Source organism: Anabrus simplex, chromosome 8 (assembly GCF_040414725.1).
Source record: "Anabrus simplex isolate iqAnaSimp1 chromosome 8, ASM4041472v1, whole genome shotgun sequence".
Classification (NCBI taxonomy): Eukaryota; Metazoa; Arthropoda; class Insecta; order Orthoptera; family Tettigoniidae; genus Anabrus; species Anabrus simplex.
Genome location: NC_090272.1, coordinates 37,149,187 through 37,163,922, shown reverse-complemented (window position 1 = coordinate 37,163,922; position 14,736 = coordinate 37,149,187). Strand labels below are relative to the sequence as shown.

General features: G+C 38.4%; 1 protein-coding gene across 1 annotated transcript in view; it reads left to right on the top strand.

The window, feature by feature from the left end:
• The window catches only part of Cand1 (Cullin-associated and neddylation-dissociated 1), a 197,164-nt gene that overhangs the window by 121,206 nt on the left and 61,222 nt on the right, over positions 1–14,736 (top strand). The window contains exon 16 of the mRNA XM_067153221.2: positions 9,454–9,614. Within this exon, the coding sequence (XP_067009322.1) occupies positions 9,454–9,614 (161 nt within the window). The remainder of the gene's footprint in view (positions 1–9,453; positions 9,615–14,736) is intronic.

Sequence of the window (14,736 nt, the reverse complement as noted above, 5' to 3'; positions counted from 1 at the left end):
GATCATATCTGGAATAATAAAATGCAATTTTAAAATTTTAGTCATGTTCGTATGCATGTACGCATCTCAAAAGAAAATGGCTGAACAGAATTGAATTAAAATTGGTATATGAGATCAGGAGAGAAGGTACAACAATCTAGGCTGTATGATTTCATTCATGTGGGATGAAATAATAGTTTAGGGGAAAGTCTAAAAGTGAATCCTCAAGTCTCTCTGTTAAAAATAAATTTCTGATCGTATACACAGTATAAATTAATTAGTGACGAGTATTAATGGAAATATGAATAATTTTATTTTTTTAAATTAACTTCCTGCAACCTGTCACTGTTAGTGTTAGTCTTCCTGAAGAATCCTTTGTAACAAAAGAGGAGTAGTAAATTCTGATCTTCATGTCTCGTACATTTTTATCATTTCAGTCGAAAGTTTATTGATCCTGATACTTGAATGTATTATCTATCCCAAAGCAGGCCATGATCTTCACAATATGGTGGTGATTGTATGCTGTTAATTTTTCCTGCATATTTTGGAAAATATAGCTCTTAGACAGCTGGAACTGAGCAAGTTTGCTGTGTGGTTAGGGTCTTGTAACTGTGAGTGGTTACGCCTTCCTCCTTTTATACCTGTAGGCTTGACTCTATCATTGTATCTCTCCTAGCAGAAAACTCCATCTCTATCATAGAATAACCCAACCACTCATCCCAAAATACAACAACTTGCATAATTCCTACCCCCTTACAAATAAATATAATACACAAATAATATCTCAGTCAACTAGGGCCTACAATGTTTAAATCTATTCTAACATGTTCAATATTTAATATAATAGTAATATGCCACTTTATAAAATATGCTTGCATCAATAATTGTACTTGATAGTGGCTAAATTTAATAAATTTAGGGGTTGTAATATGATTGTGTTACACGCTTCAGGTACATTATTGACATTTAGGATATCTCGGTTTACTTCCAGTGTGCTTGATGTTTGTGGATATATGGTGTAATTTTGTCATTATTTTAAATTTAATTTATATGCTTCTTGAACTACAGTGAAACTCAGTTAAGAAGTTCCCGCATAAGACGTTTTCCCTCCTAAGAGGTGTGATATTCTTGGTCCCTTGATCGGTTGCATTAAGAGATATATATATATATATTTTTATCCCGCTTAAAGTGTTCTGTTGTAAATATATTTCCCGGTTAAACAGTTCAAATTTTAGAGCCCCTTGAGATAGAAAACGTCAGCTAAAAACAGCTCATGGTTAGAACCCTCCAGTCCCCGTGCAAGTTGAACCCTGTGTTACACTGTTTGCGCCTGTCATGGAGCCTCTCGGCTTGCTAAGGCCATATAACGTCACGCTATGACAACACCAACATCAGATGCTCACTCTCACCTTGTGGAATCGAATCGAACCCATCAGTCGTAATTTCCACTCCACCGTTTACATCAAGCAGAATCGAATTGAGTGGGATTCTACGCGAAAAACAAAGCTCGTAATGGATGGTTTGATAAAACATTAATGCAGTAAGTTGTGTGCTGCAACAGGGTGAAGTCATTAATCGAGGTGGCATCAACATTAATTAAAAACCGAAAAATGTATTTGTCCACAACACAGCAGCTTCTTATGCATTACCGTACTGTTTGTTAGGAATACATGGACGACAACCGTAGGGAATGCCACTTACAAAATTGTTCACGGTAAATACTGTACATTCCAAGCCATGTCAGTTGATCGTACTGACATACCGTACTGTATATGGACTCAACATGATAATATGATTCTGAAATAAAGTCAACAATAATTGCGAAATAAAGTACCGTATAGGCCTAATCTACCACAAAATTGAATATTCTAACCTGTTTGATTTTTCATTCCCTTGCTTATTTCCTACCAGACATTCTCTCTTACGTTGTTGTTGCAATAATGCTTATGGGTCTTGTCGTAGAGGAAATTATGTTTTGGAACTAAACTGATAAGATTTTCCGTGTCCATTATTAGTTAGGTGTTACGAAACAAAGAAACATCCCGACTCTATGCAGGAAACAGCCGCCTTGCCAGCTGATACATATTATGCCGCCAAACAGCTGGCCGAAAGATCCCGATCGTCTACGAATATTGATAACCAGCTGGGTGTTGGTGAGAGGGGGCCTGTGCCTGATACATGCACTCAGAGGCATTGCGATACCACGTGTTCGCATAAAATTGAAAGTTATTTATATTTTTACCTTTATACGAGCTAAACTTTATATTATCATGTCATACGTAATTATTACATTGCATTATTAGAATGTAGCCCAAGGATGAGGAGACATGAAATAAAATTCTTGCGGGGAAAGAAACTGTTTACGTTTAGATGTGCTAGTGTTGCTACTGCGCTTTTATCACTCGCACGTAATACCCCAATACTTTCCCATGCACTCATTTCTGCAACTTCGAATCTGCTTTTCTTTTCTTCATTACCTTTAGCATGAAGAGGATTAAAGCAGGAAAATAATCTCAATATTGGCTTGTCCATGCAGTACTTGCGAAACAGCCAGAAACTACGCCCGTGGCCGTGACAACTAGTAGGAATGCAGGGGTGATATAGGCCTAAGCATAGGTTCTAAGAATCTCTAAGAATAAGTTGCCGATGTCCCGTCTCCTGCCGTTAACTTGAAGCAGATGTCAGGTTTGTGTGAAAAACTGAGGCGGTTTATGGAAGGTTCAGTCAGTGTGCCTCAGAACACATGGAAGGCAATGTGGGAAATGGAGAGGTTTATAGTTCTTTTTTTTTTTGCAAGTTGCTTTACATCGCACCGACACAGATAGGTCTTACGGCGACGATGGGACAGGAATGGGAAGGAAGCCGCCGTGGCCTTAATTAAGGTATAGCCCCAGCATTTGCCTTGTGTGAAAATGGGAAACCACGGAAAACCATCTTCAGGGCTGCCGACAGTAGGGTTCGAACCCACTATCTCCCGAATATTGAATACTGGCCATACTTAAGCGACTGCAGCTATCCAGCTCGGTGGTTTATAGTTCAAGAAAGCAGTAAAAACCTAAAAACAGTCAACCCTGGACAATTTCTTTTCCAAGTAGGAGCCTAGACTTTTGTGTTTGGAAATGTATTTAATGTCTAATGCGATATGGAATTTACATAATGTACGGTCACCATCTGCTGTTTTAATGTTCTTGGTATTTCTTTTATCTCTTGCGCAAGGTTTTATATAATATGTTCCCTTCTCTTATCAAGAATTTTTATAATACAGTATGTTCAATTACAGTATTTTACTTTATCTCTAAAAATACATGTCATGATAATCTAATACTGTATTTATATTGTGGCTTTCTTTTAGCTGCTCTTATATATCAGCCTATTTTTTTATTGTTCACAAACAAGGAAATCTGTTGGCTGTATGTTTCACATGTATGTCAAAGTACAGAATAAGTTTTTGGGCAATACCCTTTTTAAGAAGTTTCCTGCTTAAGAAGCCCTTTTTTGTCCCTTGAAAAACTTCTTTACAGAGTTTCACTGTAACTACATTTTTTAACCCGTCAACGCCCGTTGCTTGGCTAGGAGGTAATTTTTGCTGATTTTCATAACTTAATGCCGTTCTCCTGTCTAATGAAGGAATCTAAAGTCAAACTTCCAAATGGAGAGGTTTATAGTTCTTTTTTTTTTTTTTTTTTTTTTTTTCAAGTTGCTTTACATCGCACCGACGCAGATAGGTCTTACGGCGACGATGGGACGATAGAAATGAGGTGTCACCTACAGGTGACACTGGGCATTTCAGATGCTGTTAACAGACCACGCACATTTTAGAACAATGGCTTTATTATTTTTATTAGAAATAAAATGATTAAAACATAAGAAAAACAAGATAAATTTGATCAAATATTCACTTTTATTATAAAAGCAAATAGAAAAATGACTAATATATTATAATAGCAAACAGAAAATAAATGCTAATACAGTGAATTCACTTTCAATATCATGTCCCGCTTGGTACGAGAGGCTACAGTCCTACTGACTGCTTGTGTGAAAGCTGTACCAGCACTGAATATGAAGTCCTGCTTGGCACGTCTTGCACATAATTCTCGTTCTTTTGTGGCAGAGGCCGCATCTTCTTTGGGAACATCGAGTTCTTTCATGCTGCCCAGCATCAGGATTCAATCTGTTGAAGGTTTTCTCTGGTGGTTTTCCATAAAGCCTACAGTATGCCTGGACAATAATTGTTCGGAACTGGCAGTAAGTCAAATCCTTCCCATTCTCACACACTTTTGCTATCTGCCATGCATTTTGGCAAGCCGCATCTAGACCGAATGCAAATTGAGGAAACCACCATTTCTTTCCTCTAAATCCAACCCTAAGGTCGTCAACATTTTCATGTGATCGGTCGACGCCTCCCATGTATTTGTTGTATTTTTGAATCATTGGCGGACACTCGACTTGAATTCGTGTTCGTTTTCCTTCAGTTACTCCAACTCGATCGACCTTCAGCATTGGACTAACTCCGTGACAGTTTGAAGCAACAGTGACCACACTGTTGTCATGCCACTTTACAACCATTATGTCCTTATCTGCTTTATACGATAATGTTCCCAGTTTTTGCTTTCTGAGCATAGGTGTGCTTGTGAGTGGACATTTTTGAAGAAGATTTTCACGGAGTGTACCCGTTCCTCCGCAATTCTTTTCAGATAGTGGATCTAGCAGTGCAAAAGTGGTAAAGAAGTTGTCACAATACAAGTTAAACGGTCCCTTCTCTTGAGGTAAACGTGATAACATTTCCAACACCACTGCCGGACCGAGGCCAAACACTTCTTGCTCAGGCAGCTTTGCTGACTTTGAACCCTGATAAGGTTCAAATGTTACCAAATAACCTTTCCGCGTTGCAGCAGACCACAGTTTATAACCAAATCTCAATGGTTTCCCATGGATATGTTGCTTAGCACTATGCCATAGTACGGAACTATTGTCTCATCAACAGCTACGTGACTCAAGAAAACTTTGTCAAAATTCAGAATGAAATTGTCACTAAGCATGTCAAAATATTGTCTCACCGTAGCAAACTTATCATTTTGGGGCAGCTGGTGTAGTCACAAACATGTAGATAACGGTGAATTTCAAGAAACCTATTTCTTCGAATACTTTGATAAATCATCTCATTATGGGTATCGTGTTTCACTTCCCAAAACATGCGTATGTATTGTGGAGTCAAATACCCTGTCAGCAGCAAAATTGCAATATAGACACTAACTTCATTCGGTTCTAAATTCAAATTGTGGTTTCTTTGAAGAGCATATAAATTAGACATTGTTGTAATATATTAAATGATTTTGCCACTAAACAACAACTCAATACATTCAACAGGAGTAAGGGTTAGAATTCTGTCAGTATCTGTCCATTCTTCAGTATCTCCTAGTCCCGATTTCTTGGAAAAATATTCCTCATTATTTGACCAATTTCTCATCTTGGGTTGCACCCGTTTCTGTAATTTGCTTCTCTTACCGTAAGGTTGGCGTGACGGCAATTCTTTTTCTTCCCTGTTTGTGGTGGATTCAGAATCAGAATCAGGACCTACTTCCGACGTAACGTTTGTCTCAACAATTGCTGTCAACATACAGCCACCTAAATGATTCATATCCGTATCTGCCTCGTCACCACTTTCTTCTTCCGTCTGTCCTCCGTCATCGGGAGGAATTAGTGTAAAGTCAGTAATACTGTCCAGTTCATCTAAAGCCTCTATAATCTTGTGAACCTCCAACCTAGAGAAGAAACAAACAATGTGCCGTAACTCTAATACTGCCACAAAGAATCACATATAGAAAGTATAATGCCTGGTGTCACCTGTAGGTAGGTACTAGAATTAAGTATCTTACCTTGGTTTAACTGCTTTTATTTTTCAACATAAGTCTCCCTGTAGACTAATGCATTTGGTCCAGCGATGTTCCAATGCCTTGATCCCATCTCGAAAATGAGATTCCTCCAGGCCTGCAAAATACCTCTCCAATTCGGCTGTCAGTTCTTCCCTTGTAGAAAATCTCCGTCCACCGAGGAAAATTTTCAGCCTGGGGAATAGATGAAAGTCTGATGGTGCCAAATCAGGTGAATTAAGGTGGATGTGGCAACAATTCGTACCCCAGTTCATGAAGTTTTGCCATGGCAATAACACTTGTGTGCGGCGGAGTGTTGTCCTGATGAAAGATGACCTTTTTCCTTACCAAACCAGGCCTTGTTTCGCGTATCTTTTCCTGTAGTTGGTCCAGGAGGTTTGCATAGTATTGCCCCATAATTGTTTGGCCAGTAGGAAGATAATCTATCAGCAAAATACCTTTTGCATCCCAGAAAACTGAGGCCATGACCTTTCCGGCCGAACGCACTGCCTTTGCTTTCTTTGGTGGTGGTGGTGAATCACCATGTTTCCATTGCTTTGACTGCTGTTTTGTCTCTGGGGTATAGTAGTGGACCCAAGTTTCATCTGTAGTCACAAACCGGCGCAAAAAATCTTGTTGGTTGCACTGAAAACGGGCCAGACTTTGTTCGGACATTTCCAATCTGGTGCGTTTATTGTCCAGTGTCAAGAGCCGCGGCACCCATCTTGCGGATAATTTTTTCATACCCAATTCTGCGGTTAAAATATAATATACCCATTCAGAAGACATCCCTACAGCTTCAGCAATCTCCCACACTTTCAGTCGACGATCCTCCATGACCATTTTATGCACTTTTGCGATAAATGCTGGGGTCGTAACACTTTTTGGCCATCCACTACGCGGATCATCATCCAAGCTCTCCCGACCAAATTTAAACTCGCTGGTCCACTTGGCAGCAGTTAAAAATGAAGGAGCAGAGTCCCCCAGTGTGTTCTGAAAGTCGCATGAATTTCCTTTGCTTTCATACCTTTCTTTACAAAGTATTTAATCACTGCTCGAATCTCAGTTTTTTCCATTGTCACAAATCACTACATGGGAACAACAACAAAGAGTCGTCACTACCACACTTCTGCAGCTAGAGCACTGACGCGCCACGTGTTCACTCACAAAGGATGTGTGATTATTGTGCGGGAACCTCGTTGCTCTAGCACTGACATCTGGCAGTGATTCCGATAACTTTTCAAACCGTCCTCGTAGGTGACACGCTGATTTCGAACACACCCCACCCCTCTAAAACCAATTCTACCACAAGAAAATATAAACAAATATCAATACTAGCCTATTATTTGCAAGTCATAATACACTCTAAGGTTTAGACTCACCGTTTCTTCCAGTTTTTTGACGAAGAATGAGAAGTGGTAGGTTCTCCATCACAAGTACTTGTAGACATCATAGAAAACTAATCCTCACAACCAATTCCAACGTTCAATAAAATAACATTCACACAGATTATCTTGTGTAAGTTTCAACAATGACTCATGAGCAGAAACAAGCTCAATACAGTAGAACCTCGATAATTCAAAATCGGTTAATTCAAAATCCCGCCTAATTCAAAGAAGCTCTCGTTCCCGGAAACATGAGATACAGTTTTGCATGTTATTTCAATTGTTTAATTCGAAATACGGATAATTCGTAATTCGAAGTACAATGTCGGTCCCATTACCGAAATTCAGACTTTTAATTCGAAACTGCCTTTACATTTTAAAAATGTTACAGAGTAATTTGAACTCGAAATTTAGCCGCTCCGCACTTACACTCACTTCGGTGGGTCTACAGTGCGCTTCATGATTGCTAAGTTGAATGAAATCAGAATTCTTTTGTATTCAACCGTTTAAGGAACGCCGTAATATCACGCAACAGGCAATGTGCGGGAAAACAGAATCCACAAACATTGGTGATGTCGACAGTTGACGAAAAAACGTGGCTCATATAATAAATACGTAGGCACCGAACAATATTGTCACTGCCGGTAAAACTGCATTGCTTTATTTTAATGCGAGCCCAAACGGTCTTATGGTTTTAAAGGAGAAATTGCCATCTGGGAAATCATACAAGGGTGAGGGATGGGGCTCATGGTAATGCGTTGTAATGTACATGGGCGCGAGATACTTTATCCCCTCGTCATAGGAAAGTTCGATAAGCTACAATGTTTTAAGGACGTCGGGCACTTTCCATGCCAGTACAAAGCATCTAAAAATGCAAACAGTACAGAAATCCAAAAAGGTAATGCTTTTGCACAGGGGAACCAGCATAATTTATTTTCGTCTTTGAATTGTGTGATTTTTTTCTTTTGTTGCATGAGGTTATGTTTGCCAGTGATTTATCCAAGTGCATTATTTGAACATTGTAAATGCACCTTGTTGGATACATTTCGGAAATAGTTTTTTCTATGGCATTTGAAAGGTTTAAACTGTGAATCGAGGCGATTGCATGTATCAATGGGTCTTGTGACGCGGCAGGTGTTTACATTTCTGAAGTATATACGAGAGAAGTGCCATGCGGGAAATCGTACAAGGATAGAGTCACAGGAAAGTTTGTATTTTAAGGGCATCGGGTACTTTCTGTTTAAATACAAGGCATCTAAAATGCATACAGTATAGTAATCCAATTAATAAAGCACTTGCACATGGGAGCCAGCATAGATTTCTCCTCGTCTTTGAGTCATGCTTTTTTTTTTTTCTTTCTTTCGTTGCATGAGGTTATGTTTACCAGTGAGAAATCCGAGTGCATTATTTGAATACTGTAAATGCACCTTCTTGTATACATTTTGGAAATAGTTCTTTTTTGCATAGCATTTGAAAGGTATAAACTGTGAATCAAGGTTAACTGCATGCAGTAACCGGCCTTAGAATATTTAGTAACGCGGCAAGGGTTGGTACTTCTGAATTGCGAATTGGCGGTTAATTCGAAATCACGTAATACGAAGTCCGATTTTTGAGTCCCAACGACTTCGAATTAACGAGGTTTTACTATAATACCTTTCAGTTTGTGACTGTTGCCTTTTAAATGCAGTGCACCTGTATGTGACACTGGGCATTGATGAGTTAAGTTGAATACGGAAAAAAAATTTCTCGACACCACACTCATTGATTTAGCTTTTTAACTGCCAATTAACATCATATGTCTGTGTAAAAAAAAATATATATATATATATATAAACCCTTGGCAGTACTCTTCTTGAGGTTGCATACAATCTTGTTCATAATAACACCAACTTATGAAACGTATCACTATTCTAGATAGTAATGCACAACCACAGTGACTATCCAATATGTACTACAGCGGTGTTAGAGGGTAGTTCGCCTTGAACCATACACATAATATTTTGTACACATTGCATTGGGAACAGTTCTTATGAGATGTACAGAACCCTTATAATGATGCACTCTTCTACGACAACTCTGCAACTCTCCCTTGTGAGAGAAAGTGTATGCTTTGTGCATAGATGTCTTTTTTTGTGTGTAATTTGATATTTCAACAAACTTTTAAAAAACTTAATGTCCTGAGAAGTATATTCTGTTTAATACATTGTTTTTTGTTTCAGGCCTTCCATTCTCTCGCAAAGTGTGTTGCTGCCTTAACAGTTACATGTATGCAAGAGGCTCTGACAGTTGTGGAACAGTTCTTACGAGATGTACAGAACCCTCGTAATGATGCACAACATATATTTGCTCTCCTGATCATTGGAGAAATAGGACGACATGTGTAAGTTCTAAAAGCTTGTATTGATATTATTTTTAAGAAAATAAAACCATTGCTATTTTAGATCCAGTAGTCTGCCCTAAACACAAACTAACTTGGGAAATAAAGACATTTGAATAAACATTTCAAAACAACATGTCATATCAACAGAATCTCATCAGAACGACATTCATAACAAGTTATACACTTCCCCCTTATACTGTACTTCCTTTACAAATTTCTTGATGTCTTTTAATTCGACATTTTAACAGGCCCACATTTCTCATACCTTAATCAGAATTGAGACATCTAATTACTTACAGACTTATTTTAGACCAAAATGGCCAAAGAACCAGAAATGTTTTGGTTCTAGTAGAGACTTCAAACTCTGGATACATGGTTGTACCAAACTTTTTTTTGTATGTGCAACTGTACTTAATGGTCCTGTAAATCGTTTCAACTGGATACGCCCACTCTAGCTTTGCTTTTTCTCAAAAATGACTTTCTAGAATTCAAAATGCTCGAGATAAACCAGTTTTAACTTGATTACCCTCAAACATACACCTATATGTTCATGATTTCTAGGGGAAAAGTTTGAAATACCTTGATTCAACATATTGAAAAATAGACTGTTTTTAAGATACAATGTCACGATATTTATTTGCATAATAGACAGAGCTTTTCTTTTCTTTAATTTTTGTAACAAAAATCCACTATGCATCTTTTATCATATGAAATTATCTTGAATATGTCTGCCTCTGTAGTGTAGGTCTACTGCAGCTCTGATGACGTCGCACAAATAGATGAATAGACCTAATTTTGTCTCCAACCCGCGCATTGCAATCATGCATCAGTCATGCTATATGTCTGTGTTTTGTAGTTAATAATGTCCACCAGCGTAATGGTTAGCACAATTAGTTGCTGTTTTCGGGGGTCTGACTTCGATTCCCGGTACCATACTGCCAGAGATTTACGAATGGCAGTAAGGTTGATATGCGGTAAAAGCGGTACATGTAACTCCCCTCTACTGGGGGGGAGGGGGGGTTTCTAAAAAGAGCTCTACCACCTCGGGATGAGGAAACTAGTTTACTTTAGTTGAGAAATATTCGTGGTTGTTGCTATTTATACAGCAGGCGTGATCATTAACAAAGTGTTCGCTGAATATCTCGTAACTCAAGCCAATATAGGTATATATTTGGAGAGAAGTAAGTTTAAAACGTGATAAAAGCTATCCAATTAAAACAATTGTTTTACTTGCCAATGTACCTAACAAATAATAAGAAGAAGAATAATTTTATGTCTCCACGTAGTTTAAACGATTTTTGGAGACGCCAAACAAAACGTACTAGGGTATGCATGAATAAAAAAAGAGACAACGAACGTACGAAATTAAACATTATGATAATAGAATGCATTACCCACACCTGTAGATATCCATAAATGCGGTATATTTTCCTGTTATTTATTTTTCCCGTCAAACTTTTGTCACTATCGTCTGTGGCACTATCTGGGCGATAATATACCTAACCTAAACAATGTGGTTTGTCTTATCTCATGGACAGCTGTTTACGCAAATCCTGATATGATAAATGTAGAGAACAAGCATGAAATGTACTTAAAAATAAGGGTCTGTGTTTCAACAGCCGCAGTTATAAAAAAAAAATGTTTCCAGTTACTATGTATTACATTCAGAAGTACAACTCGTAACATACGCTAATTATCAGCTGATGGTTTGGCATGCCTTCTACAGCACTTCTTTATTTGGAAGGAGTGGCTTCTGCTACATATACACCATCTGGGAATAGATTTACACTGTTTAGACTCTATAGTCGGGAACGAAATTATTTTTAAAAAGTTCAGGAAGACGGGACCTCGTATGCTCTTGATTGCAGTGCATGGCTCAAAGAGAGTGAAGCATGGCTGACGCGACTGGTGAGAGATAGCAGTAAAGATGACATTACTTAGAATGCCGCGAGGCCGACGAATGCCGACACACCAGTAGCAAGGCAGGGAAGTTAGCGGCACAAGGCGATAATTCAAATGAAAGCAGTGATCAGGTTTACTGTGTGCTAGGCCTACTGCTGAACTGATGGAGACAAATGACTGGCCATTAAGTTCTTTTGTATCAATATTTAATTATATAATAACACGATACCCTTATCCCTTTCTTCTATGGGATCGAGTATGAAGTGAGACGAATCTTTGTAGCGAGTTTTTACGGCCGTATGCCCTTCCTGACGTCAGCTTCACCAGAGGAATTAACGAGATGTATCTAAAACAGACTTTTATATGTACCGTAGGCCTAAAATTTGTGTTCACCTAAAACGGACTTTTATGTGTACCATAGGCCTAAAAGTCGTGTTCACCATTTATCGTCTTTTTACGTTTAGAAATACTGCCTTCCAACGAAAATAGCCAGCATAACTTAAATACATTCCAAGTTTGTTAAATAATAGTACGTATAGAATGTTTACACGTACAATTTTAGCTCTTTATAACCTAGAAGTTCATGTGTTCGCTGCACAAAATTGTGAGGTTATCGCATATTGGACCCCCTTTACTATTTTTGGCTGTAAAAGGGGGTTAAAAAGGGGTCTGATACGCAAGTAAATACGGTATTTATTTACGTTAATAATAAAACTATTTACAAAAATTAACAGACAAAGGAAATTGACCAAATTTACTGTACATCTAGATGATGTTTTTCCAAAACTGAGCCACACCTAGGGCGTTGTCATCAGCTAGCATTAAATCTTGCTCTGAGCATGAAAATGGGCAGAGAGGACATTGATACATATGGTTCACTGTTTGTTCTTCACCGCAGTCGCACTTCCTGTCCTCTGATGGGAAGCCCCATAACTTAAGTGAGGACTTAGCCCTGCCGACACCAGTTTTTAATCGGTTAAGGGACCTCCAAACACTCCGGTCTTCATTGTAGCTAGCTGGAAGTTGTTCACATGGCTCCATCCATTCTTGCTGCTTAGATTTCCACAAGGAAAGTCTTGCCTTATCTGGTGGTCCTTTCAAGGGCTTTGATGTCTGGAGGAAGCTTTTCCTGGATTTCAGCCTAGATTGAGTTTGTTGATGACCAAACAGCGGGTGAGCTTCAACGTTCTCAACCTTCAGTCATTCTTGATCGGCAGCGACTTCTCAACGAATACTTGGAGGTGCAATGCCAGCAAGACAGTATAGCTTCTCAACAGGGGTAGGTTTCAGGCATCCTGTGATTAATCTACAAACTTCATTCAGGGCAGGGTCTACAGTCGTGGTATGGGATGATCTATACCACACAGGGGATGCGTATTCTGCAGCAGAGTAACACAGAGCCAATGCAGTGGTTCTAAGAACTTGTGGCTTTGCACCCCAGTTTGTACCTCTCAGCTTCCTCAGGATGTTGTTTTTGGCACTGACTTTGTGTTTGATGTTGATCTCCATCTGCTTCTTTGTCCTTGAAAGTCAACAAAAAACTTGCAGTTCTGCAACAAGGTTGACATCAATCTGGTAAGTTTTGAATGTTTCATGAGTGTAAAGATCTTATGAAGCAGTATCATCACTGCAGCACTGTATCATATGCAGTACTGAGGTCAATGAAAGCTATCCCTGTAATTTGTTGGTACTGCGTAAGGTTGAGAACTTGTGCAACAGTATTCTTGCCTAGTCTAAAGCCTGCCTGTTGTGGAATGAGGTTTTTGTTGATAGTCTGGATGAGTCTGTTGAGTATCATCCTTTCTAAAATCTTATATAGGTGGCACAAGAGAGATATTGGTCTGTAGTTCCTGGGGTCTCTGCTGTCCTTTCCAGGCTTCAGAACTGGAATTACATGTGCTTTGCTCCACAATTTTGGAATCTTAGACATCTCTAGGCAGTTATTATACAATTGTAGCAACCATTTTTTTGCGTTTCTTCCAAAGTTCTTTATTTGCTCAAAAATTGTAAAGAATGTTGTAATTCATCTCGTTCGGTAACATTTTTGTTGAATCTTGAGAAATATTTTTCACTAAAATTTTTATTGTTCACAGTTCGAATCTTGTTAAGCAGTTGAGTTGCCTGAAAGAAAGTTAAAGGAAAAATGTAATAAGACTTTTGAACAAATGGCTTGAAGAAGAGGAGGTTAAAAATATAATATTGTTCATGAGACTCACATCATATAATTATATTTCTGTGCCTGAATGTGAACTATTTGGAAGCAAAACTTCACTGAACATAGCAGTGAGGGAACTGGGATTCTAGGTGGTACAAATTCGTATTGTAAAGCTGGAGTTTTCCTAAAAGTACCATAATACTTGTTAAGGTTGACAGTACGTGTTAAAAAAAAAAAAAAATTCATTTCTTGTAATGATCATCAACCCAACCAGACAAAAAAAGCTATAATTTCTATTGTAAAGCTGGAGTTTTCCTAAAAGTACCATAACACTTGTTAAGGTCGACAGTACGTGCTAAAAATGAATTTCATTTCTTGTAATGATCAAGTCAACCAGGCAAAGAAAAAAACTATAATTTGTATTGTAAAAGTGAAGTTCTCCTAAAAGTACCGTTAACACGTTCAGTACCTACTTCTCAGTGGGACGTTTGAATGCCTGGACCAGTCATTTTCATGCCCAGCTCTCGTAACATGCATGACTTGATAAAAATTACCATTACTCCTGAACTGTAAATGTTAGAAGAGACTTTGTACTTACCTCTAGTAGATATTGAGGGTATGATATCTGAAGTGAAGAAATGAAAATATGAAGGAAGCATGTTCGGCACATTGTTTCAGAAAATATCAGAGTTTGAAAAACAGGGTCTTCGGTCCATTACATCAACCCTAAAAATTTTCAACTCGGAGACATCAGTCGGTTTCCAGTATTGCATGATTAAATTCTTTGTGAAAGGCCTGGGTGCCACACTTATCACTTGACTCGTGTATAGATTCATCTGTTCACACGCATAATTTACTGATAAAATTTGTCATTCATGAAGATACTAACTCATTTCCTGCTCATTTTCTATTTGAACGTTTAGACCTGAATTTCTTGTAAATGGTGGAACAAGTGGATGATAACTAGGATGATATGTATCAGGTAATTCACTTTCCTATATGGCCTATTGGATTCGGGAATCAGAATTTCCTCGTCACTTTCACTATCTGAGTCTATTTCAGGAA